This window comes from Sabethes cyaneus, chromosome 1, assembly GCF_943734655.1.
Source record: "Sabethes cyaneus chromosome 1, idSabCyanKW18_F2, whole genome shotgun sequence".
NCBI lineage: Eukaryota > Metazoa > Arthropoda > Insecta > Diptera > Culicidae > Sabethes > Sabethes cyaneus.
The window spans coordinates 108,218,848-108,245,793 of record NC_071353.1 but is presented as its reverse complement, the minus strand read 5'-3'; the positions used below and the strand labels follow the sequence as shown (position 1 = coordinate 108,245,793).

General features: G+C 38.9%; 2 protein-coding genes across 3 annotated transcripts in view; one reads left to right on the top strand and one right to left on the bottom strand.

The window, feature by feature from the left end:
* Nucleotides 1–26,946, top strand: part of LOC128746258 (BLOC-1-related complex subunit 5) — a 51,111-nt gene that overhangs the window by 23,764 nt on the left and 401 nt on the right. The window contains exon 4 of the mRNA XM_053843309.1: nt 26,758–26,946. Coding sequence (XP_053699284.1) covers nt 26,758–26,946 — 189 coding nt within the window. The remainder of the gene's footprint in view (nt 1–26,757) is intronic.
* Nucleotides 3,111–26,809, bottom strand: LOC128746267 (uncharacterized). Of its 2 annotated transcripts, XR_008412541.1 has the most exons (3): nt 26,008–26,809; nt 3,589–5,063; nt 3,111–3,528 (listed from the first exon to the last, which is right to left on the bottom strand). XR_008412541.1 is itself a non-coding variant. In XM_053843319.1 (2 exons), exon 2 carries the CDS (start codon nt 4,766–4,768, stop codon nt 3,884–3,886), a length of 885 nt encoding a protein of 294 aa, XP_053699294.1. In that variant the 5' UTR covers nt 4,769–5,063; nt 26,008–26,809; the 3' UTR covers nt 3,111–3,883. The 2 variants fall into 2 exon arrangements, 1 of the variants encoding a protein (XP_053699294.1); XM_053843319.1 differs by having other exon boundaries at nt 3,111–5,063.

The following is a 26,946-nucleotide window of genomic DNA, read 5'->3' as shown; positions in this document are numbered from 1 at the left end:
CTAACCAAGCAAATGGAAGAAAATTTGGCATGTGGTTGTTTTAGGAGACAGGAATTTTTTCTATGGTGAATTCACACCACACTATTGGAGTCCTTATAAAAATATCTTTCTTTTTGCATCAAAAGATTGATCTTAGCTCAGGGGAAATTTGAGATATAGAGCTTAAAGGACTTAAAAAATCCCCACTGTGCAGTGGTGGGACTCCTTCGCATGTTCAACCTGTTCATAGCACAGGTAACAAAATTCAGCTGGATAAAAATATTTTCGCCACTCGTTCATGATTCCGCTTACACCGACGCACACGTGATACGTATACTTTCTTATAGCTGCAAATACGGTATGGAATTTCTCATTAGCTGGTCAGAGATCAGGGATTTCACTAAATAACTTACTACTACATAAAGACTATTCGAAAAAAAATTCAATACTTTCTTTTGTGTATAACTTTTTATTTTGGGTAAAACTAGTTTAGAGTGTAATGTTTACATGTGCAAAATTTCGTCACAATGTGTCAAGTAGTTATAGAGATGGCTTTCAAGCAAGAAGTGCTCCGACAAAAAAATTTGGTCGTGGTCGTGGAAATTCCAGGCCAGTCCCACAGGTGGTTCGCGAAACAGTTGGAATCGACCACTCGACCATGTCCCATGTGATCAAATCGTCAATTACGAATCGCATCGAAACGTCAATTTTTTCGTTTGGTTCCTCCAGCAGACAATGAAGCTGGCCGGACTTCTTGTCTTCAAGGGTTTATTTCTATGGCCTACGCTTTGGTTCCATTTTATTTAAGGAGAAATGAGTCGTCATTGATTTTGTGAATTTCAAAAGCAGATTTTTTGTATGAAATAAAAATTCTGTTCATGAAATTATATTGTATGTATTCAGATTGGCAAGAAGAATGCAATGAATGCGTTTTTAAAAATAAAGCTTTTGTTGCTTCCGAAATTTGAAAAGATAATTACTGCTCATATTCGCTTAACTGCGAATTTGATAAGTGAAACGTTCAACACCACGAGGGCGTTGGTTAAGCAATCTCATAGAATAAGCATACCAACTCATTGTCCCTGGTTCTAATTCAGTATCAAAGGAGAAGGTAAAAAGATAGAGCACGGTTGCCATATCTACATGTTTCATTCGCAAAATTTTCTCATTTACAGTGATACCATTGAATAACCTACTACGACATATTGATTGTGGTGTTCTGCAAAGTTATAAGCCTATTTGCCATTGTGTGGGTGCGTCGCAGCAAGGTTGTTATTTTTGAATGTTGTTCAATAGATTCATTGAACAAAATGTTTTCGGGTCATAGTTATAACTCAGTTGTTGTTTAACAAACCGTGCATTCCCAAGGAACATTTTTGTCGTACAATAGTTTATCATGTGCTTGTTCCACGGGTAATAGTTATATAATAGTCGAATAAGCTATTCTTAAACAAAAATATTTGTTGAGTTAGTTCTGAGTAAACTATCATTACAGTCGAGAAAAGTGTTGTGAACGTTATTTTGAAAAGACCTTTTGCACCACGGCATATGGAAGAAAAATTGATGTTGATGAAAAGTGCAGTGCCACGTTCTGCAATGAAGGAACTAAAATTTATATACAAATTGAAGGGAAAAGAAATGCACCGTTATTTCAACGTTCAATGCTACGAAACTCACTGGCTATGTGATTCGAACAAATTGAATGAATTGTTTTGTTGACCTTGTTTGCTATTCAAGGGCAGAACTGATAAAGGCGTCTGGTCAAAGTCTGGTTTTGTAGATTTAAATCATTTGTCCGCAGCCATGAAGGCCCATTCCAGCTCTAAGGAACAATTAAACAATGCGTTTGCAAAGGCCCTCATTTTATGAGAAAATGATTGGAGAATTTGCTTGTAAAGTAAACCGTTGTATTCCGTTGTTATTCAAATAATGTTTTCAATATGTTTGTGTATTTAATGCTTTAAATATAGAAATGCGATAATAATAAAGGCTGCATATTGATTTGTATTTTTAGTGTGTTGAACCGGTAAGCTAAACACCTACACCTACGAGTCGGCACTGCAGACAACGTAAGTTTTTGAAATTTTTTGAATCACATCTAGTCGCGAAGGAAGTAAATTAATTTACTGAAAAATAAAAAATCTGGTTTCTTAATTGAACCCAAGGTACAGCCAAAGGGTTAATATAATAAACTTTAGGAAGAAGATTTTCAAAATCTTAATGTAATGCTTTCCGAATCATGAGAAAGTTATTTTTAAAAGGGATGCATCTATGTCCGTTTTTCATTATTTTACACGTCGTTTGAAATAAAGTTCATGGCAAATTTTTAAATTAATGCAAATTGAGCTTCATACTGAGGCCCAGGAACCAATCGTAGTTTGAAGTTAGTTGAAATCAGACGTCTTTTCGAGAATCATGAATGCTGCAAGAAATGATTCAGTGATGGCGTTGACGAGTTTCACACACAACATTCCAAGTGCCTATTAATGTTAAGAATGCAAGAGACAGTTATGACTACATGAATTCTGAGATCGGACACGGGCAGCGTATAGCAGAAAACTTATTCAATTGTGGATTTTTCTTTGCATGGATTCCATGAGAGAGTCGTCATTATTGCATTGAAGTGGAATGGAAGAACAACATTTTCTGTTTCTTTTTGTAAAAATCTTCATAAATTGGTGTGAATCTGCCAATCAAAAGCATTCACAGATACTACTTCAGCTTAAATAATGTGTGCTGAATGATTTCGTTTCAAAACTTTAATTCAAAGGTTCCAGTTCGCTGCCATAATCTGCTTTAATTAGCTAGTTTTGAGACGAGAAAAACGAGTTTCAAATCAATAATACTAACCGCTATTCCGTAAAGCAATAATTCATGGCCTGTTTGAACTATTACAGACTCGATTGTTTGGAATGCTGCTGAAATGTTAATGGATACAGTAGCAAAGCTCATGAAAAGCTTTTTGAACAAGTACAAAAAAAAAACAAAGTGAATGAACTCGATTGCATCACAAAAGCCAGATGCCGGAACGAGAATTAAATGGTCAATCGCTTCACAACAGTTCAAAACTTGTGCACTTTGGGAATTAAACATAATCAGCGAGCCAAAAAAGTCTCATTTTAAGTAGCGCTTTTATTCTTGCATTTTACTTACTTCTAACTGTTAAATTGTAAAGTATCCTTTAGTGTACGAACATATATATTCTACAGTTCATGATTACTTTGACGGCTCCTCATTGTGTATGTTTCCTTTAAAATGACTGTTTTTCCACTGCTAATGAAATATAGTTTAATTTTAATAGTTTTGTTTAGTCATCCTTCACTCAAACAGTAATGTTGCGAAATAAAGTTAGTGCAACTCGCTATTTTTTGTAAGCCTTTGTTTCGATTTTGCTTAGGCATGCTATGCGAACCAGTTTATCATCCTGTTATTATCTAAAATATTTCAAGCATTAAACTGGTTTGAAATTGCTTGTTTGTTCCGTTCAAACTAATTAAAAACCGACTCCTCTCTTTCTTCTATCGCGCGACAATGATCATGCCCGGGTCTCTAGAAAAGGCAGTGTTTTATTTATATAGCTCTGAATTTTTTTCCATATTTAGATTCTACCAAAAGATGACGATCTTGAGATGTTTCCACATCGATTGCATGTATGCTCCATTCACTCTGAAATTGCCATCCATTTGGTCTAGAGCGCGCGCACTGATTCAAACCGACGAAATTTATATGCAACGCAAAATAAAAATAACACCGCACTGAACAAAAGTTTCATAGTAGGTTGTCAACAAAGATGTTTGCTCTGCGCCTTATTAGCTCACCGACCCGCCTCCACGTTCATTTGACTCCCCATTCCCCCCATTCACTCCTTGTCTTTCCGCATAATTTGGTTGTCATTCCTTGCTATCTACAAATTTGGTAATCCAACACCCACACGTTCTGTGGCGGAATCACGCACGGTGACGGGCTTCCGAGCGCATTCGTCGTCGTCGTCCGCCACCGCAACGCCGTTGGCGAAATTTATGCTAGATCGCAGATGTCGCTGGGAGAGCCGTTTGTGTTCGTTTAAATCCGCACTGGATGGGGTTCCCGGTGGACTAAAGTTGCCGTAGTTGAAGTCGTTCGATTTATAGCTTCGATCGTCCTCAAAATCATCGTAGCTTCCGGTATAGCGAGCTGAATAGTGGTACTCGGAGGAAGCCGGCGAATATTGCTGTCTACGTTGCGAATTCCCGTTGTAGCTGGGTAATGGACTTGTCCGCAGCGGGTCTTCATGATCAGGGATCGTTGCAATTGATGGCTGATGGTGTCCATTGGTTGGTTTGATGGGAGGTTTTTGTGTCGGTTTTTCTTCTGGTGTTTCGGGGAAATCGTTGAAAGAAAAACTGGACTTTAGTGTATTTTGACGACGAGTTTTTGCGGCCTCACTAACGTCGTTATCTTGCTCCCGGAGAAAGGCGGCTATTCGTAGTTTTTCTCGTTGCCTTTCGCGTTCCAGTTGAGAAAACGAAGAGTCACACTCGTCGTAGAATTCGATGTGGGAACGCGAATTTCCACGATGCCGTTGCCGTGTTATTTCAGTTGTATCCAGCTCGCTGGCTGGGCTGGCACAGCCTGTGTTCGGTGTCGAGGATGTAGTTGATTGTCTTCGGCTACTGGTTTGATACGCTTCCTGAGGATCTTCTCTGTATTCATCCGGCCAGAAGAAACTTGTCTTTTGTCTGTCGGGTACATCGGATACCCGATTGATCATGGCTTCTGTGAGGCCATGGAAAAACTTTTGACCAGCCATTTTGCACACTTTTACTCAAACTTTCATTATTTCACACACTTTCGCTTGGAAAATTTCGGTACTGAAGCCGTTATCCTAATTGTGATTCAGAACATGTGCAATGTACTGACGTAGGAGGAAAACACTGTCCACACGCGCGCGCCTCGGTATTCACTGGACGGTCTGCACCTTTCAACGCGACTTAGTCGAATGAGCGCTATGCCGTGGCAGTGAAATGTTCAGCCGAGAACCTGTTTCGATCGCTGCTGGCACGCAACGGTCGGACGATCACGGTACAGTGCAACCAGTTTGAGTACTGTTTTGGAATGTAGATGGAAAGAAAATTGGTTTAGTGTTTATTTCAATAAAAAATAAAATGTATTTTTTTATCATGGTCTTGGTCATGTTCAACAAACTCTTTACGTTATCTAATTTATAGCTCTGAATATTGTTGCGGTAATGTTCTTGGAAATACTGGTCTCAGGAAATACTACATTAGGTATTTCTGCTGCGTTATTTTAAAGAAATTAACGAGCTTTTGGTTGCTTTAGGAGGTTGAACAGGTAATATAGAAAACAAGAGTGTATAGAATAAAATATAAAACGGCAATAAACGTTAAAAATGTTGTGGATTTCTGTTGGTATACCTATTTAACAGTCAATTCAAACATTCTTGCGTGTACTTTTCTGTTTTATATGACTCAATTGTATAATTTAAGCAAATTTTTAAATAAATGATGTATTTCACATTTCTGTACACATAAGTCCTTTTTATGTTCAAACATGTGTATCACACATTCATCTCTTAGTTGTTTGCCAAAATTACTAGGAATTCGATTCGGTACTAATTTTATTTTTACTATACCATGTACTATTTTTACTCAGGTAAGGGGCGTTATGGTCGGTAAAGCAGAGTTCAGTACTAAGGGAGCGTGTGCCTGTATTTTTCTTACTAATTTCTATCACCAATCTCGTTCCTATGACGTGGTAGGGAAACAAGTTATAATTTGCCCATGGATAACAGGCTTCATTACGCTCCTTGAGCCAGTACCACCAGTAGCGGGACAACAAGTCGAGCAGGTAGACGCCTTTCAATATCTTGGTACCCAGACAACGCCCGATGGTGGTGCCAAGACTGATATAGCCACACGGATCAGGAAGGCCAGGGGTGCCTTTGCAGGTCTGCGAAACATTTGGCGCTCAAATCAGATCACTCTACGTACGAAAACCCGAATCCGCACAGCTGTATGCCTGCGAAACGTGGTGCGTCTCAGCGGAGACAATGCAAAAACTGCAGGTATTCATTAACCGGCACTTCAACAAAACCTATCTAGCATCTAGGAATTTATTTTTGTTCAGATAGCCAGGGTGCTACCAAAGCACAAAATGCGATAAATTCTAATTCGAAAACCGTAGTTGAATGTTGCATCCAACTAGAAGTTTTGAGTATCTTAAATTTTACCTTTTATGGGTTCCTGGTCATTCTGGTATATCTCGAAATGAATTGGCTGACAAATTAGCAAGAGCCGGAACAGAAATCGACTTCATTGGTCCGCTTTGCCTGTTTCCTGCTGTTGGATAAGGCAAAATATTCGCTGCTGGGCTTCAGCTGAACACGCCTCCTATTGGCGAAATTTGAAACATGTCGTCAAACTAAAGTATTTTTGGCATACCCTAACTTAGCGTTTTCAAAGAATTTATTAAAATTTATTATATTTATTAAATTTATTAAAGCAAAATACCAAAATTCTTGTTAGAGCATTAACTGGCCATTGTAAACTCGATTATCATATGGCCAATATTCAACGTGCAGAGTGATCTTTGTGAATCCGATTATGGAACTTCATATCATTTGATATGTGTCTGTCCTACAAAAATGCAATTGCGTTTACGGGTCTTTGGACATCCCTATTTAGAAGAGCATGCTGCTAGACAGCTGAAACTAAAAGGCATTCTTATGTTTTTGAGCCAGTGTGGAAAAGAACTTCAGTTCTCTCTGAAGTTGTTGACTCGAAAGAGAAAAATACTTCTGATATATGTATGTGGCGTCGTTTTCCTAACCCTCGCTCTTCCCATATCCTCACTACCTATCCCTATCCTTATTCCTATCCTTCTATATAGATGGTTCTAGAATGAACAATAAAGTGGGAGCAGGAGTAACTGGGCCAGGAATTGAGATGTCAATTCCAATGGGCAGATGGCCAACTGTGTTCCAAGCAGAAATACAAGCAATTCTACAATGTACGACTGTGTGCTTGCGCAGGAACTATAGACATTCAAATATATGCATCATGTCCGACAGCCAAGCAGCTCTAAAAGCTCTAAAGTCGGCGACATGCACATCAAAACATATCTGGGAATGTGTTCAATCACTCCAAAAATTGTCTTGTCGTAACCAAGTCAACTTGAACTGGGTCCCAGGTCATTGTGGAATCGATGGAAATGAAAGAGCTGATGCGCTCGCAAGACCTGGATCATCTCATCAATTCTTAGGACCTGAGCCCTTCTGTGGCTTATCTGGCTCTGCTTTAAAAATGGAGCTAAAAGCATGGGAATGTATGAAAGTGGAATCAAATTGGAATAACACTTTCAATGCTAAGTAGTCAAAAAGGTTTATCTCTGCAAACAATTCTATGAATCGCAAAATCCTAGAGCTTTCGAAGAAAGATCTAAGCATTTATACTGGTCTTATAACAGGACACTGCCCGAGCCCCTATCATCTGAAGCTTATGGGAAAACTTCAAGATGATATATGTCGCTTCTGTGGCATAGAAAAAGAAGACTCGGAACACCTGTTATGCCAATGTCCGGCAATTCTTAATCTTAAAATCTTAATAAAAATCTTAATCTTAAATTCTTAATCTTAAAAGTTCTTCGACAAAGGGCTGTTAGAACCCTCTGATATTTGGAGAACAACTCTCTGCGCAGTAGTGCACTTCATCCGAAGTACATCACCGGCCTGGACAAATGCTATTAGTCAAACAATGACGATCGCTTCTGATAGTGGTGCGTCATCTTGACAATATAGCTATAATAGAACGTGGATATATCAAAATAGGTCAAACAAATGGTCGCAGTGATAAAAATACCCAACATGGAAAAAATTCCTATTCTTCCCTTCCCATCAGGAAAATGATAAGAGAGTGCGGCAAGGCACAAATTTCCTTATAAGTATGGGGAGCGTGCCGTTTGAGCCAAAATATTCTGATTCCTGATAAGCTTACGCAGACAGAAGCCGAGAAATGACAACAGCAAATATCCACATTGAAGCAAATCCAGCAATAGAAATTTTTCAAGGAATTTGAATTTTGTTTCAAAAATTACTGGGCTCAACCTCGTTTTGTTGGAGCAAATGCATGAGTTGCTAATAATAATTAATAGCAGACATACAATCAAACCTATAGAGTTTCAAACGCCGAACAAACAAGAAAATTGTATTTGAGGTTCTATGGCGTCAGGTATCCTTTGTCTCTAACGGTGCATAAGGTATTTAGACTTCCTAAATTTTTAATTTGTCTACTATGTATAATATTTCCTTTCACCATGTAGATTTTAATACATGGGGCAGTTATCATACGGCACATGATTTTACCGATTGGAATGTACAGTGAAGAAGCTCAGGAAATTCGCAACAAATCGATAAGAAAATACAGGGAGCTACTTGCCAGGAAATTTGATCGAATAAAAAACATCGAAGATGTTTTCAAGCGTTTACTGATTACATCCGACCCGCTACTGACCCTTGCTTATGGAAAATCCATTAAACGTAAGAGTCACGGTATTCCGCAACAAGCGAAGCATTTGATAGCTGACTGAAAATTTAATTTCACCTCATATTTCAATTGATAAAGAATTATTGGTTTTTCGGAAAAGTTGTAGATCATTTTATTGTAAAAATATTTGTTGACACAATTTTTCGAAGTATCGCAGTTTTTTGAGATATTAGGCGTCATTTATGATCAACCCCTAATATCGTGAAAATACACAATTTTGCAGAAAACCGCGAGTTTGTACCTTCTAGTCAAACCGAGTCAATGATAGATTTAGTATAAATCTTTTTTGTACTCGTGTACATTGAAAATTGCAGAAGTGGCAAGTCACTTTTACTTTCCAACAGGTCAGAAATTATCTCCCTCATTTGAACCCAATGTAATTTGATGTCCTGAAAGTAAAATGTGTCCATAAAAGTGCGCTACCATTCCAATCATTTGTATCGATATTCTATTAGATTTTCAACAAAAAAGTCTTGCATATTTGTTTATTTGCATTTTAAAAATTCATCTGACTCACAGTCTTAATGAATAAGATAACTCTAACTTCTACTAAAAACATTAAATAGACGCTCACGGAAAACGATGATCGGCACATTGAAGTCAAACATATGAAACATTTCATTGAACCAATGGCACTTAAATCTAAATGGCTCAGAAGCTCCAAATAAACGGTTTTGCGGGTCCAAGAGCAAAAAAACTTCGTTGGCGTAACGGTCTGATTGGAGCATATATGTTTAGCTGTTGTAATAGCGACGGGCAATCGACGTGGTTGTATAATAACTTCGCGGCAAAAATCACTTGGGCAATCCATCGTCTGGATTCCAGAGGCAGGATACCAAAAAGTCGGCAGCGATCTTCATACGACGGCAGGTTCACCGCATCTCTCCAGGGCAGATGACGAAGTGCGTAGCGGATGAACTTTTTCTGTACCATTTCAATTCTATTGACCCAATTAGCATGAAATGGGCACCACACAATGAAATTCGTTTCGAGGATTGATCTGACAAGGGAGCAATAAAGCGATTTCAGGCATAGAGGATCGCGAAACTCATCAGCGATTTTAAAAATGAATCCAAGTTGGCGGTTAGCCCGGGATATGATGCTGTCACAGTGGTTCCTGAATTCGTTTCTAGTAAGACTCCAAGATCTTTTACACATTGTACCCGGACGAGGCTGTAGCCGAAAATAGTGTAGTTATACACAATTGGCACACGCTTTCGACAGAATGAAATTATGTTGCACTTGTCAATACTTAACGTTAAGCAATTTACGGAACACCAGTCAACAAAAGTATTCAGGTATTCCTGTAGGTCCACACAATCGTTTTGGCACGTGATGACTAAAGATTTTCGTATCGTCAGCATAAAACAGTCGACAGCCAAGCGGTAGCAAAAGCGAAACGTCATTAATAAAAATGCAGAAAAGAAGCCGGCCCAGGTTGCTGCTTTGCGGAACACCAGAACGATTGGAGAAGCAGTAGGAAACTGTAGATCCCACTTTGACACACAAATTTCGATTAATCAAGTATGATCTAATCCAGCAGGTGGCGTCTGTCGAAACACCTAGTCGCTCAATTTTGGCTAACAGTATTCCATGGTCTACACGGTTGAAGGCAGCTTTCAGGTCTAAATAGATAGCGTCGGTTTGAAAGCTGGAGTCCAGGCTTTGTCTACAGCGAGAAACAAACTGCATCAGGTTAGTGGTAACCGATCTTTTAGGAAAAAATCCATGCTGCTCAGCGTCAATGTAGAATTTGCAACAAGCGAACAAAGCATCATTAAGGGGACATAAACGACCAAAAATTTTGAAAAAATCATTATTTTTTTATTTCAGATTTTGATTCTGCAGTTTTTTCCGCTTATTTTGATACTAAATTTGTAATGATCCGACCACGGCAAGTGGCCGAAAAACGATCATACACATAAGCATTCCAGTGCAGCGTGGAACAACTTCGGCGGAATAAAACGCCTCTCCTGGAAAACCACGATTTTCAAACTTTATGTACCTTTTTCTCAGAAACTTCACAACGTATTGGAACAAACTTTTTTTTTGTTTTGTTGGTAGTAGCTTGGCAAAGACTTTTATAACTTTTCAGTTTCGTAAACAAAACACAGCTTGAGAAAAACAAAAAAGAAGAAAAATAGATACCTGAAAAAATAAAATTTTGTCTTCATTTTCGTTTTTCTCTGGCTGTGTTTCGTTTATAAACCTCAAAAGTTATAAAAGTCTTTGCCAAACTGCTACCAACAAAATAAAAAAAAGTTTGTTCCAATACGTTGTGTAGTTTCTGAGAAAAAGGTACATAAAGTGTGAAAATCGTGGTTTTCCAGGAGAGGCGTTTTATTCCGCCGAAGTTGTTCCACGTCGCACTGGAATGCTTATGTGTATGATCGTTTTTCGGCCACTTCCTGTGGTCGGATCATTACAAATTTAGTATCAAAATAAGCGGAAAAGACTGCAGAATCAAAATCTGAAATAAAAACCTGATTTAATCTACCTAGTGGTGAAAGGAACCTTTGTTATACGGTCTTACTTGCTATTTGAGATAGAAATCGACACGTTTGGTTTACATGAAATTTTTGGAAATTGAATAAGTTTACAAAATTTGAACCAAATAGAAGCACTTATAAATTTTGGTAGTTCCTTTTCTCATGAAATTGCTGAGTAAGTTGTTACTAATGAGGGTAAGTGCAAGTAAAAGTAAGTTGTAAGATGAAACATTATTCTTTAACATATACATTGCGTAGTAAAGGTCTAGTTTATAAGTTTTTAAACTGTGCATAATTTCTTGTAATGCCATTCTATTTGATTCACAACAATAAAGTTTTCTTGAATAAATTTCATCAATTTTTATTAACCTTCGGTTACTCACGCTGTTGTATTTTGTACAACATGTGTAGGTTTTTGAATGCCATATTGTTATAAAGTTACAAATCGTATATTACGTATATACTAACGTATATTCTTCAGTAAACTTGTTATGAGCAAAATGTCAGAATTATTCAATGCATTAATACTTTAAATTGTTAGAAAACAAGATTATCATAAACCGACATCACAGAAACGAAGCAAGTAGCATGTGAGGTGTACCGCAATTGGCCTCAACTGGCATTTTATCTCGTTTCTTCATATAGAAATATAGAAACACCATCCAGAGACACCATATAGAGACACCATCAGCAAAACTATCAGCAAATGTAAAATGTTTAAAATGTAGCCGTCTGTTGGTAGTCGAATAATTCGGAGTCAAAATTAGGGTGTTTTTTATAATCAAAGTTCTACAGACCCTAAACAAGTAGACATAGAGGTTTACTACATTCAGTAAAGTTGTGTATTTTTACTATTTGTACAACTTTGTAATACATGAAAAAGTCATACAACAATTACAAAAAGAGCCGAAATAGAAAAACTGATTTTACAAGTGCATTTACAATAAATGATATTTCTCTGTCTTCGCTGAAGAGATAGAAGGTTACTGTTTTCAGCAAAATTTCTTGTAATAATATGCTCTAAAACTTTGCGGAACACATCAATGTGTTATATTGAAACTGAAGAAAAATATTTCTTTTATTTTACTTTTAGGGGGATTAGTCAAAATTTAAATGCTACCAGACGATAGAGCATTCAATTTTAAAAAACTCTTCCAAAGGTTTGATAAACTTAAAACCAAGTTTTCCTAGTCAAAAATCTAGCGCGCACGTTTTCTTTGGTTAGCTGTGGGGAGTAACGGAGTAACTGTGTTACAAAAGTTAGCGCGAGTGTTCGAGGGTTAATATCTTTTGACCGGAAAAACCAATTCTTGTGAAATTTTGCATATATATTCGTAGTGTCAAAACCTCTCGTTTGACATTAAAATAATTGAAATTAGGCAAATTAACTTGGTTAAAATCATTATAAATTATTGTTAATTTTGGTGTGGTGTATACGGTTGCTTATAACTTTCAAACTAAACGTCCAATCAAAAAACAATTCGATAGTGATCTATCCGGCTATATTACCTTTCAAATGAGACTAATAGCGCATAAATCGGTTTGGCCATCTCTGAGAAACAGGCGATCATTTGGACCTTGTCAAAACTGGTCTTTTAAGCGTAACTTTTAAACTACATATTTGTTTTCGATGAAACTTGGTTTAGAGACTTGGTTTAGAGATAGCAAGAGCTTTCATTTGGTACTAAGATCATTAAAATTGGTTGTGTAGTTCCGGAAAAAACCGTGTCACGTAGTTTTCACATTTTTGCCTATAACTTTTAAACGAAACGTCGTACCACGAAACAACTGAATGGTGATATACTAGGCATAAATACCTTTCAAACAAAAGTAATAGCGGATGAATCGGTTCAGCCATCTCCAAGAAACAGACGATAGAAAATGAGCTGCACACACATACATACACACACACACATACAGACATTGCTCAATTCGTCGAACCCTATCGATTGGTATATGACACTTGGCCCTCCGGGCCTTGGTTCTATTTCGCGTTTTTCGACCAATTTCTAAACCTTTGTTATATAGTATAACAAAGGTAAAAATAATGATTTCTTCAAAATTTTAGTCGTTCATGTCCCCTTAACAATGATCTCGAGCAGTTTTGAACAGGCGCACATCGGATGTAATGTCGCGTTTATCGACTTTTTTGTGAATTGGGAAAAGGTAAGAAAATTTCCATCGATCAGGAAATTAACGTATAAAGTGAGGGAGATGATCGTTGAAATGGCAGTTAATGAACTGGATCGCTTGTTGGTTAAAAAGCTACTATTGTTCAAACCATAGGGGTAGTCAACAGGGGGAGGGAGTGTTTGGGATTTCAAACTCTTTCTAAGGCAAATTTTTATTCGGCACTGTCAAAATCAAACTTTTTGTTATTGACTTTCTCAACTCAAGTGAGTGTCATTATACCAGTCACTTTAACAGCTTTGGGTCATTCGTGGCTTCGGCCGGGTTGGGGTTTGAACCCGGGTCCGCAACATAAGAGGCGTGAATGCTAAGCATAACCACTACACCGAGATTGTCCGTTAAGTAAATGTTTCGTGAATGCTAACCATAATCACTACACTGAGATTGTCCGTTAAGTAAACGTTTGTTAATTTTAGTAGGCCGCATAAGCAAACTGTTTTATACATACGGGCTTTTATCGTAGTTTTTTGGCGTGGAAAATTGTTGACTGCTCCCGGAATCTGCGAAGACTAATGTAATTTACATTGGTAAATTATATGTAAACTACCAATGTAATTTAAAACGATTTCTTCTTGAAAATATATGTCGTTATATGTAAAATAGGTTCTTACGACTTTAACACAGACGTCATTTCAAACTTATTGCTAAAAGTTTTGAAGTTTGTTTGACCCGGATATGATCGCTGCTCGTCGCCAAAATGATATTAGCCTCATTGAAATGCGCACTGGAAACTACGGTAACAGTTATCAAGTTTGTGTTTTTTCTCTCTCCATCGCAACTCTACCATCTGGCAGCACTCGCCAAACAGTCGAACGAGTTCACTTGTTGCTGCATGCGATCCCGCCTTTCGCCTTTCTTTTCTCGCGGCGCCACCGCTGCCCTTCGTCTATGCAGGGGCTGCTGCTGCCGTGTTTGCAGCGACTCCGGTGCCAAACTAAACTCTACGGATCCCCCAAGAACGCGCACCAAACGAAACCGAAATTGCTCGGCCATGCAAATGTAAAACAACAGCCACTCGGTTGATCGGTTGGTTTCTAGTTGGATTTATAGCCACGGTTTGGTACGGCGGGCTCCAACGCACCCCTTCACCCAGCTCCCGAGCGAAAAAAATATCCGTTACAGTGGGAAGTTATACAAAAAAACCTATAAAGCTAGCGTAAGGTAGGATGCTCCACAATCGGTCGTGGTTCGTCGCTCATTATGGACTGCGGATGGAAGTACCGTGTAAGGTGTTTTCTCTATCTCTCTGCTTCAATTCTTTCATTCACAGTTTCAAATCAGTGAGCAGCGAAAATTGTCGATGAAGAGGGATTGTTCAAATCGATAAAAGAAATCTGTAGTAATAACCATAATACAAGCGTTGCATATTTTGGCAGTTGGAAGAGTAACTTGGATTGAGGCGCAAAATGGCAGATTTGCGATAAACATTGGGCAGCATCAGGCAGACGTAATCTATATTCAGCGGATGACTCGCGAGAAAAACCATTCTTTGACGAAACGTGTCGATTCACACAAATTGAAAGGATTTATAAAGGCGTTGCTAGTTTGCACCATAATCATTTCGTTTGCACAACTTCTTCTTTCACGTAGCGCACGCTCTGTTTTACAGAATAGGTGTAGCTAAAATGATTTTTGATTTAATTTTAATTTGGCCTGGAGTTAAGCAATGGCCGAAGAAAGCAAAATGCAGCAGACTTGTGTAACAAGTACTTTCCAAATCACAGTTATTTTAATCGAAACACTCGCTGTATTTTATTATTGTATAAGTTATGATGCACTCGATAACGTTTAACTGCATTCCAACAATTTTATATTGAATTTTAATGGCACGGATATTCTTAGAAATACTCTCTTTAATAGAAGACACACACCCTGTTAGATTGTACCAAAATCACCTCTTGCTATCTTCAAATGCCTATTTCAGAAAATAACATGTAAAGCAATTTTGTTTTCTTCGTTTTCGTTTCGCAAATCAACAATGAACGATCAAACAAGTATTTGTTGGCATGGCATTCACCGGTTGATTGCTTGATTCTCAGAAATCAAACCTCGTCAAACCAGTTAACCAAGTTAACTGCAAATGCATAAGAATTCACTTACCAATTAGTACAATTTTACAGTTAGGTTTGCTAATGCATATGAGAGCAAATATTAGCCGCAAACCTTCATTAAAAGGTCCATTTGAACGGAAAATTTTCGTTCCTGACAGCGTTTTTGTTTTTGTTTTTGTCCAACCTAGGTTCGCTCTAATTTCAACCTAACAGCTGTCAATACTTTTGTTTTTCCACTCAGGTTAAGCTTAGTTTCGCTTTGAGTTGCACTTTTTAGACGACGGGTTCGTTCTGTTGCGTGTCGAAACACACTAAATTGGTCCGATGTGAAGTTATCCCATCTCAAATGAACAAAAAAATCGGAAAAATTGGAATCGACCATCAGCGATTTCTACCAAAATTGGCGTAATTGTTCATTCCACTCCACAACCAATGTTCCAAAGTTGCATGCCGATTAATCAATCCCCCAAGCAGTGACGCTACTTCCTTTTTTACAGATTTTTAAAGTCATTTTTCGGGTTCAAAAATCTCTGAACGTGAAGACACGTCAATATACTTTTTCTATGGGTTTTTGGCCGCGCAATCGAATGATGTTATCAATTTTTATCTAATTAGTTGACGTTGACATATTTTTTTGCAATTTAAAATGAAAAAAGAGAATATCTCAAAACATCCCCCATTTTGTTTTGAAATAAATATGGTTAAAATGTGCGCCAGAAAATTCTACATAAGAATCACTTAACTAGAAAAAACAACTTTACGCTTTGTTTTTATCCACTAAAAAACTTTTTAATGTCCCCTCTATTCCCAGCCTCAGTTTCTTCAGTGTCTACACACGTGAGGCAAAGCGGCGTTATTGCTGCCTAAATCGATGCAAATATTGTCTGAAGCATCCATGCCCAGACAGAAACTGCGTAAGGTAGAAATCCACCTCTCCATCTGGAATCTGGAATGAGCCTCCATCGTCCTTTATCCGTTGTATTCTATTTTTGTTGCCACTTCGCCACCGACTCAATTATAGCGGTTTTTCGAATTCCACGGGTCTTGTTGCACTTATAGTACTCGCTATCCTCCGCCAGGATGAGACCAATTGGAATCATTTCGGCGATTACACACCACTTCACATGAGATGGTTCTGTATGCGCCTGCGACTTGCATAACCATAAGCCTATGTTTTGTTCAACCTTGATTTGCTCCGCTGGGTTTTGAGCGCCAAATCCAAGACTGGGCTTCCGTACCTCAGTAGTGACGAAGACAAAGATACATTAGCTAGAAGACGTCTTTTATTGTTGCTTGGTCTGTAGTTATTTGGCATAAACCTGGAGACGCCTTTTCACAAGCATTGGCTATTAATATTTAGCCGATCGTCGACTATCACGCCCAAGTGTTTCAAAATGCGCCGCGGAACAATGGGATGTTCTCTTACTAGGATGGTCATCCTCGGTATCGCCTTGGAGTTGCTGACCAGGGGTATCTCCGTTTGGTAATACTTTGCTCCCTGCATCCAGTTTTCGATCATATCGATTGTCTCGACTGCCAGCATTTCCATCTTCCTCAGCGATTTGCCTGTTACCGTTACAACGACGTCGTCGTCAAAACCCATAATCTCCACACTTTTGGGAAACTTTTGCGTTAGTACCCCGTCGTACATTGCATTTCATAGTGTTGGGTCAAGAATTGATCCTTGCGGAACTCCTGCCCTAGCCTTAATAGATCTGGGTCTCACGCTCGTCTCATAAATCAGTACTCGGTTTTGAGAATAGCTGCTCAAAATTCTGCACAGATAGTCTGACACTCTCATTCTGTGTAGAGATTCTGCTATAGCTTCTCAGTTAGCGCTGTTAAAGGTATTCTTAACATCTATTGTTATCACGGAACAATAGCGTTTTTCCCTCCGTTTCTGTTTGACGCTTTTTCAGTTTTCTCGAGCACTGCCCTAACTGCATCTACTGTTAATCTACCTTTCCGAAAACCGAACTGCGCTTTCGATAAACCTTGGCGACCCTTTGTAACTTTCATCAAACTATTGAAAACTACTCTTTCCAGAAGCTTCCCGAGTGTATCCAACAAGCAGATAGGCCTTTACGATGTTGGATCTCCCGGGGATTTACCTGGTTTTGGTATCAACACAAGCTTCTGTATCTATCATCTATCCGGAAAACTATTTTCATCCAGATATTTCTGCATCACCACTCAAAATACATCCAGGAATCCAGGGCGCACGCACATCCTCACATCGTCTTCTACAAAGCTTATTCCCGAAGCAAAAAACTCGTGGGGAAAAACGTGCTTGTGGCGCACAGAGATACAAATTTTGCGTTACTTTTTCTTCTTCTTTTTCATCTTCGCCCTCGATTCTACTCACGGGCGGGAGCGCGAGCCCTCACGTGTAATAGGCATCATGAGATCGGGCTGCAACAACGAACGACGGGTGACAACTGTAACTAAACACATTCACGCAAAAACTCTTTACAGTGCATGAAGAAATAAGAGCGGGAATTTTAAAGGAATACTTATGTCGGCGTGTTCGTTAGAATGCGTACGCGTGTGTGAGAAAATTAGACCACACGAGTGTGGGTTTCGCAACATTGCTCCTGGCTCTAAGACAACATGCACGGAGCGTGCTAATCGTCTTGTTCCACCAGTAAGCAGGGCACTGATTATTTCTTTGTTCCTGTTCCTCGCTAGCAATTCTGTCAATTCGTCCGCGTTTAGCACTGCAGAGCTACAAACTGTTCGTAGTGCTTCCACGAAGGTATACTTACTGAAAACTTTTGTCTTCCACTTTCGACCCTAAGTTCGTGTCCGTCTGGAGTTCGGTTGGCTAATGCTATACCGAATCGCCTGATGGTCGCTATGGGTATAGCCCTCGCAAACTCTCCAGTTTTTGATAGTCACCAATGACGGATTGCAAAAGGTTACGTTGCTCAATGTCAATGATGGATTCTCTTCCGTCCTTGCGAAAAGTACTGACAAAACCTTCATTAGAATCATTAGATAGTATCTCGCGTAACTTTTCAAAAGGACCTAAGTAACATTGAGAGACTCTCTTTGGCGTCCCTCTCTTCTGATTATTACGGCGACATGAATGCATTCCAATAAAAAATTTCCTCACGTTTAGCTAGATAATGACGCTGGCAACCGATTCATGCAAAGCTGGTATTTTAAAGTGCATTTGCATTACCGTAGGAGGTGAAAGAGAAGAGGCACGAAGAGAATCTCATTGTTATTTAGGTCCTTTTGAAAAGTTACGCGAGAGTTCAACGTTACAAGCTTGGCTAGGTGCCTCTGGTAGGCTGTGCCCTCTCGCATTGTTACTTCGACTTCCCCATTCGACTGACCAAGCGTCCTCCAATAATGTTCGGACCACGTCCAGTCAGTGCCGCAGTAAGTTCATCTAGCATTTGGTGAAATCGTTCAATCGTCCATCTGGGAAGCGCATAGCAGCTGCATGTGAAGATCCCGTTAATTTTAGCGATCACGAAACCTTCACACGTGTTGAACACTAACTCCTGTATCGGATACTTGCCCATGACATGTATCGCCGTCATATCTGCTCCACTCGTTACCCAATTACCGTTATAGAGAGGAACTCGATACGGCTCCGTAATTATTGCAACGTCGCACTTTGTTACTATAGTAGATAATCAAAACAGTTGTTGTGCAACGTCCCAATGATTGAGATTTATTTGGATATTACTTTTGGTTCATTACTTTTGGCTTCCCTTCGCCTTTTCATAAACTGGACATGAAAAACCCACCGTCATATGGTCGTTTCCGTCCTCCTTTTTACAGAGCATGCACCTTGGAGGCTTCGAACAGTTGTATGCGACGTAACCCATTTCTCCGCATTTCCTGCACGCAGGCTTGGCATACACTTTTCGCCACGATTTTGCTCTTTTGATTACTGCATCTCAGCCAAGCAAAATTTGAAAACGTGATGTATGGGGCATTTGTAGAATTTGTTATTATCTTCAATATTGCTGAAGTAAGCATTACTGTGCATTTTGTATTTATGGCGCTATAAGGCTGCTACCCTCTTGGTAGCAAAAAGAGCGCTCTTTTTGCTACCAACGGCATTGCTGCCTTACAGCGCCGTAAATACTAAAGATACAACTTCACTTTCTTCAGCATTATTATAGATAATTACTAGCTCTACAAATGCCATTCAAAGCGAAAAGTGTATGCCAAGCCTGCCTGCACGGATTTGATCTGTCGAAACATTTACAAAGTCTTGCTTGGTGACAAAACCATATGCATTTGAGGCGTCTCTCCATTTCCTTAGCGGGTTGAGGTACAGCATTTAACAAACACACTACCTACCCAATTTTAATTCGTCCTATCTCCAGTAGCTTGTTAGAAGCTATCGCCGAAAGTCGCATAGATACGGTCTTCGTACCGCCGTACGCTTTTCTCATTCGGATTGCTACCAGCACATCTCCAAGATTGCATTTTGCCTTCAGTGCAACTCTCAGTTCCTCCTCTGTGGTTATCTCATTCAGATTTTTACACTCGATGCCAGACTCTTGGGGCCAGGCTTGTTATTTCCTCACTGATTGTGCAATAAAAGCACCTTTATTCAACACATTGAGCAGAACTGCTGCCACAGTAGAGAAATACATCCACACAAAGAGAATAGATCATTACACGGGAGCTCCTAACCACACTTTTTTGACAGCACTTGGTGGTTTGTTTACATGGTGTTAAAGTTTGAATTGAGTTTTCTATCTTTGTTCAGCAGATAATGATAAAAAATTTTAGTTTTTATTTAAGAGAAAGTACCTTACATGCATTTTAAAGCACCTGATGCAGTAATCCTTCACGAAATTTCAAATCGAAACCGCTGGATGTGACAAAAACATGTAAACAAACCACCAAGTGGTGTCATTTGACGGCAAAATGACGTCATCGCAAAATGATCTATCAGACCAAAAATAAAGGGATATATAAACAAACTTTAGTTTCTCATTGTGCGAAAAATGGGAAACTGTCAAAATTGCAACTGCACGGGAATAGACCAAATCAAGGTGACGTCATCTGGCAGATACTGGCGCCCTTGTTTACAAACAGACCGTAGAGTCCAAAAAAGTTTCAGCAGTTTAAACGGCAAGTTTGTTGTTTAAGTCGAGTTTAAACAGCATTGGGATTAAATTTAAAAACCATTATGCCTGTAAAATGTTAAAATACACGCTACATTCCCTATAAACGGAAAAGAAAGTTTTCCAAAATGTAAACAAGGGCGCCAGTATCTGTCAATTGACGGTATGATGATTTGGTCTATTCAAATGTTCCCGAATAAAAATGTATAGCGAAAAACATTGAATTTCACTGTTACAAAACATCGAAAAACTTCGAAAACCCACATTGAAACAGTGAAAATCTTTGTAAAAGTTACACTGAAGTTACCATAAATATCGCTGTTTTCGCAGTAAATTTTAATGGAAACCGCCAATTTTACAGCGAATAAGGGGTACGAGAAGGTGAACTAAACTCATAAGGGCTACACTCCGAAGCCTGACATGAGTAGGGACGAGGGAGAATCTATTCATAAACGAACGTGAGGTGGCCAACAGGGGTAAGCAGTTCTTCGATGAACACCTCAATGACGAAGTTTCAGAAGGAGGCGGAACGAAAGTTAACCTATGAAAAATAGTAATGTTGCAGCACCTGAACTTCAAGAAGTCAAACGAAACATCGGGTTGCTGAAGATCAGCAAAGCCGTTGGTAAGAACCGCCTGCCGGCAGATCTTCATTAACATGCCCGAGAAATGCTGGCAACGGCTGTACACTGGGTTATTTCCAAGATTTGGGCGATGAAGCTATCGGAGGAATGAATGGAATAAGTGGTTTGCCCTAACTACAAAAAGGGTGATAAACGGCTGGTAAACGCCGCCTACGAGGTACTTTCTCAGATCTTGTTACGGCGACTTTTACCGATAACACCGTTAGCGATAGACAGATCTTGTAGAAATGTCGCGAGTACAACATGCCCACTCATCATCTTTATTTATTTCAAAGCAGCAGATGAGTTCATCGATACCAGCTATGACAGATAATGCACGAACACGATTTCCCGGATAAACTGACGCGACTGCTCAGACCTATATTGGATCGAGTGATGCGTTTCGTGCGGAGACACTATCGAGTCCTTTCGAGAATTGAGTTTAACATCGCATTTGAGGGGGTGATCAAACGAGCGGGCATGGAAACGAAAGGCATGATTTTCACTAGGCTTTGCAGATGACTTTTGTATCATAGTCAGGAACTTTGAAATGGCGGCGGCAATCTGCGACAGACTGAAATCGAAGTCTAGGAGGAACGGCCTACAAATAAATGCGTCGATGAATAAATACATGAAAGGAAGCGCTAAAAGAAAACAAACGCGTGCCTCCCACGAACGGTAACCGTTCACGGTGACGAACTAGAAGTGGTTGATGAGTTTGAGTAAAATTTCTGGATTTCCCAAATGCAGTAAATTTTACCAAAACTATTTATGTATAAATTTATGTATTTATTTATAACTATTTATAACTATTATTTATAATTTATAACTATTTATGTATAAAATATACAAGGGAAAGTGAATGGTTACTATAATCACACCTCCGTAGCCGCAAGGTTATCGAGTCTGCTTTGACAAGCGAGTGGTCGTGGGTTCCAATCTTAGTAGAATCAAGCCATTCGATGTCAAGTGATTTTAGTATGGGTTTATTCTCAGGCCCCTCCATTTACCCTTCGTTCATGCTGAATATTATATTTTTACCCTCTGAAGCCTCTTGACAGTGCAAATGTCCCTCCCAGACTTGCCATTTCCTCACTCATTGTGCAATAAGTGCATCTTTTTTTTGTTCAATACAATGAGCAGAACTGCTGCCACAAATGAGAAATCCAGCCACGCAAAGCGAAACAGGCCAAAAATAAAGAGAAATATAAACAAACTTTAGTTTCTCATTGAGCGAAAAAGCAACTGCACGGGAATTCCATTTCTATCATCCACTATCGTCCTATGCAGCATTTTTTGGACTGTTGCCGCTGCGAGAAATCTAAACAGTTTTTTTGTGTACCATATCATGGGCAGCCAAAAAGTGTATTAGCATTTTATTGCTCAGTTCACTCCCTCAATGAGTAGAAGGTAGAACGTCAATGTGCAAGTTGCTGAGCAATCGCAGTCAGTAAAAAAGAGAAAAATTAAAACAAAACGGAGCATAATAATTCGCGACTGAGTAAAGTGTGAATTTTTCTCTTCTCTTGTTTTATTCAGAGGAGGAATCTTCCCTGGTCCCTCCTATAGTTAAGTGTACTGGTCAGAGGTACAGAATGAGTCCCCACCAGGGCTATAATATGGGATAGTACTGGCAGCGAGGAATAAGTGGGTAAAGTAGATCAAGCTTTGAAGGAAGGGTAAATCCGGTAAACCCCAAAACACACAAGCACGCATAAAATTTGATATTTTCTTTTGCATCACCGAATCGGCCACAAAAGTTTCTTTGTTATAATCTAAATGCACGTCAATAACTGAAACTTTATGCTAGAGCAGAGCTCGTACATATTTGCTTTAATTGCGTATTCCGAGAAAATACATAGGTAGTAAGTAATAAACTAAAATCCCGAATTACCAACCTGCAACGCTATAAACGATCCATCAACATTCAACAGTCGTTACTTTTTTACCTTTGTTATACTATAACAAAGGTTTAAAAATTGGTCGAAAAACACGAAGTTGATCCGAGGCCCGAAGGGCCGAGTCACATATACCAGTTGATAAGGTTCGACGAATTGAGCAATGTCTGTGTGTGTGTTGTGTGTGTGTTGTGTGTGTGTTGTGTGTGTGTGTTGTGTGTGTGTTGTGTGTGTGTGTTGTGTGTGTGTTGTGTGTGTGTTGTGTGTGTGTGTTGTGTGTGTGTTGTGTGTGTGTTGTGTGTGTGTTGTGTGTGTGTGTTGTGTGTGTGTTGTGTGTGTGTGTGTGTTGTGTGTGTGTGTATTGTGTGTGTGTTGTGTGTGTGTGTTGTGTGTGTGTGTTGTGTGTGTGTTGTGTGTGTGTTGTGTGTGTGTGTGTGTGTGTGTGTGTGTGTGTGTGTGTGTGTGTGTGTGTGTGTGTGTGTGTGTGTGTGTGTGTGTGGGTGTGTGTGTGTGGGTGTGTGTGTATGTGTGTATGTGACGCTTGACTTTAGTCGTCTGTTTCTCGGAGATGGCTGAACCGATTCGTTTGCTATTACGCTATTGCTATTGAAAGGTGTTATCACCTTGTAGATCACTATTGAATTGTTTTGCGGTTCGACATTTTATTTAAAAGTTATAAGCAAAAATGTAAAAATTACGTGACATGATTTTCTCCGGAACCGCTCAACCGATTTCAACAATTTTAGTATCGAATGAAGGCTCTTGTTACTGCAAATTTTTTGTGGAGAGTTTTATCGAAAACAATCAAGCGGTTCAAAAGTTATGCTTAAAAATGTGCTTCTTCAAGGTGTCAATTAGTCGAACGTTTCTCAGAGATGGTCAAACCGATTTATGCGCTATTAGTCTCATTTGGTAGGTAATATAGCCTCATAGATCACCATTGATTTGTTTTTTGATTGGATGTTTAATAAGAAAGTTATGAGCAGTCATGTACAGCACAATAAAATTTACAATTATTCATAACGATTTTAACCAGATAATTAATCAGATTGCAATTTTCTTAGTATCAAACGAGAGGCCTTAACGCTGTGAACATATCTGCTAAATCTCATTAGAATTGACCTTACCAGTCAAAAGTTATTTGAAAAACATTGATGAAATTATTTAAGTAAACTTTACTGATATTAACCAAATAGAACAAAATGCGATCATGTGCTCTTGCGTAAAAATGCTTAATTTTCCAGGTGGTGTGTCTTTGGAAGAGTTTATTTAAAAAATATGGCGCAACTTTCTATAGTATTAGGGTGACCGTAAATCTACCTATTAGGGTGTTACACATTTTTGTTTTTTTGAATACGTCCAAAAAAGTACCGTGTCTTCATAAAAGTTGTAAAACACAGTAAAATAAGCAACTTTGCTGTACATAGTAACTATCTACCTCTTGCTGGTTGCTGGTCGAAGTGTAACGATTTTTTTTAAATGCAGCGAAAATTGAAAAATTGAGATATTGAAAAGCGGCTACGTCACAATTTCGATAATCAATTTTTACACGTAAAAAAATCAGTCAAACAATCCACATAAATGCATAACAGTCCCATGTATTTTCACCAATTTGAGGATAAGCCTGGGGATCATCTTTAAATTGTTCATGCTTTCAATATTTCAAACAGTAATGTTATGTTTGTTCCTAAAATTTTGAAAATAATATTAAACTATGTCAGTCACAAGTTACAAATAAACGCATAACAGTCTCAGTAGTGAAAATATAGCAATAAATATCTGCTTTTAGGAAATGCCTGGACCGATTTGACTGAATAACTACCAAAAGCAAAGTTTTGTGGCCTAGAATAATTTTATTGAACAGAATTTGGAACGGATGTACGGTTCCGAAGATATGTCTGGAACACGTTCCGGAATATATGCTTGAACATAGAAGCACCTTGAATCATAACAAACCCATCATGCGACACCTCCAAGTACACGATATTGCAAAACTAGACCATTGGTAGTCGTATAAAATGTTCAAGACATCATCGACCACGTTTGAATACGTCCGGGAACGTTCCGGATCGGGGATCAATTTCCGAATTGAACTAAAATAAAACTTGTGACATCCTTAAGTACTCAACATTGCAAAAGTAGTTCATTTGTCGTCATATAAAGTGTCCAGGATTACATTGACTACTGCCGGACACGTTCTAGGAACGTTCCGAATGCTTCCAGGAAAATGGCTAGTTTCTAACTTAAACCAAACCCCAGAATGCGACCCCGCTATTAACTCAAAATAACAAATTACAAATAAAAGGAAAACATTTTTGGGTTACTTTGAAATATTATACAAATTTATCAGTATATTACATAGACATGCGTATGTATTGATGATAACTACCATAGTGTTATCAGAAAGCTGAATTATGTTCTGATGGCGTGTCGAATTCTAACTCAAATGACAAATGAGATGGTATAACAAAGGTTCCTTTCACCAATAGGTGGATTAAATCGGGTTTTTTCTTTACGTACCAATCCAAAGCGGAGGAGGCATGATCAACACCTACTAACCGATACCACATGGTCGCAAAATATCGTAGGCAGATTTACGACCTTGCCTTGCGTGCATGCATACATGTCATAAGACGTATGGTGGCTGAGTGAACATCTTATTGTCGGTATGCGTACCGTAATATCTGTGGCACTGCAAAATAAACTCCTAGATTAAAGATTTATTCAGCGCTTAGTAATAGTGCTGGTACCACCCCGACGAGTGACTTTTAAAAGCTTATTGTGATCGATACACGTATCTTTCCGACTGAGCAAACGGCATTATAGATTTATACAGTGAACTCTCATAAGTTCGATTGAAATTGGTTCAACTTAGTTAGTACAGTTGGTGATGTCATAAGCTAATGTTTTAGTATCGAGCTATTATAAATACTCTGTAATTATAAGAAAACTCCTAATAAGAGTTCTCGAATGAAAAACAGCGTGGCAAGTAGGTCTGATTGAACATGGGGACGCATTAAACGTAATGGAGTGAATGACAGGTTAAAAGCATCGTTTAATAATTTGTTTTATCATAATTGCATACATGCTGTTAAATTTAGTATTTTTCAATAAAACTCTACAAAGTAGGAAACATACCTTGCTGTTTATTTTGCCTGACGGTTTCTAATTCTACATGTAATGATGAAATTTAAGTGAACCAGTTTGTCCATACATCTGCTGGTATTATTTATGCACAAGCTTAAAAATCCTACCACAACAGCTTACGTTAATGTACGTTGTCAAACGAGTTGCCACATTAGTTACTCCTGTTACAGAGTTCTTTCTGATCGGTGTATACTTATACAGATCATAGGTTTGCACGATCCTGCAGGCAGTACACGAACGCCTATGCAAATGCATCGCGTTCCACCAATTCACATAACCGATAATGCTGCTGTTGTTGTCGCAATGGCGCGGGTGAAAAATCACGATTGGTTCCAAAATCATTGCCTGAGCTGATCGTTCACCGAAAACTGTGGTCTTTTATTGCTTTGTTCAGTTTATTACTCCAGCCAGCACCGGCGTAAACATCTATCCGGAGGTATTTAAGTTAATACTGATTTATTGATGTGCACAATTTGGGGTGACTGCTTTATGGTAAGCCCATACTGGGCATCATCTTTATACATTTATTTCAACTTTTCGGATTTTGTGGCTCATCAGTGCCGAACGAGCGGAGGAATTGTTACCACCGAATAATAATAATACAAATCAAAAGTGAAATACATTAATGCACCGTGCACTGCCTGCATCACTTTTTCAGATTGTAGTGCGAGCGTGTAATCACAAAAATATTATATTTCACAGTGCTAATAATGCTATATTGCTTAACCTATATCCCTACAGAGCATTCCACAGTTTCTACCAGTGATGCGTGGTACCCTGTCCCTGCCCGCTAATCGCGATCCCGAGGTGCTCGAGCGGCTGCAGCCAACCCATATGGCGAACATGTGCAGTCGTTTGCAGTTGCACTTTAACACCTGTGCCACGCAAGTCGCGGCCGAACAGCACCAGATCACCAACAAGATCAAAGAG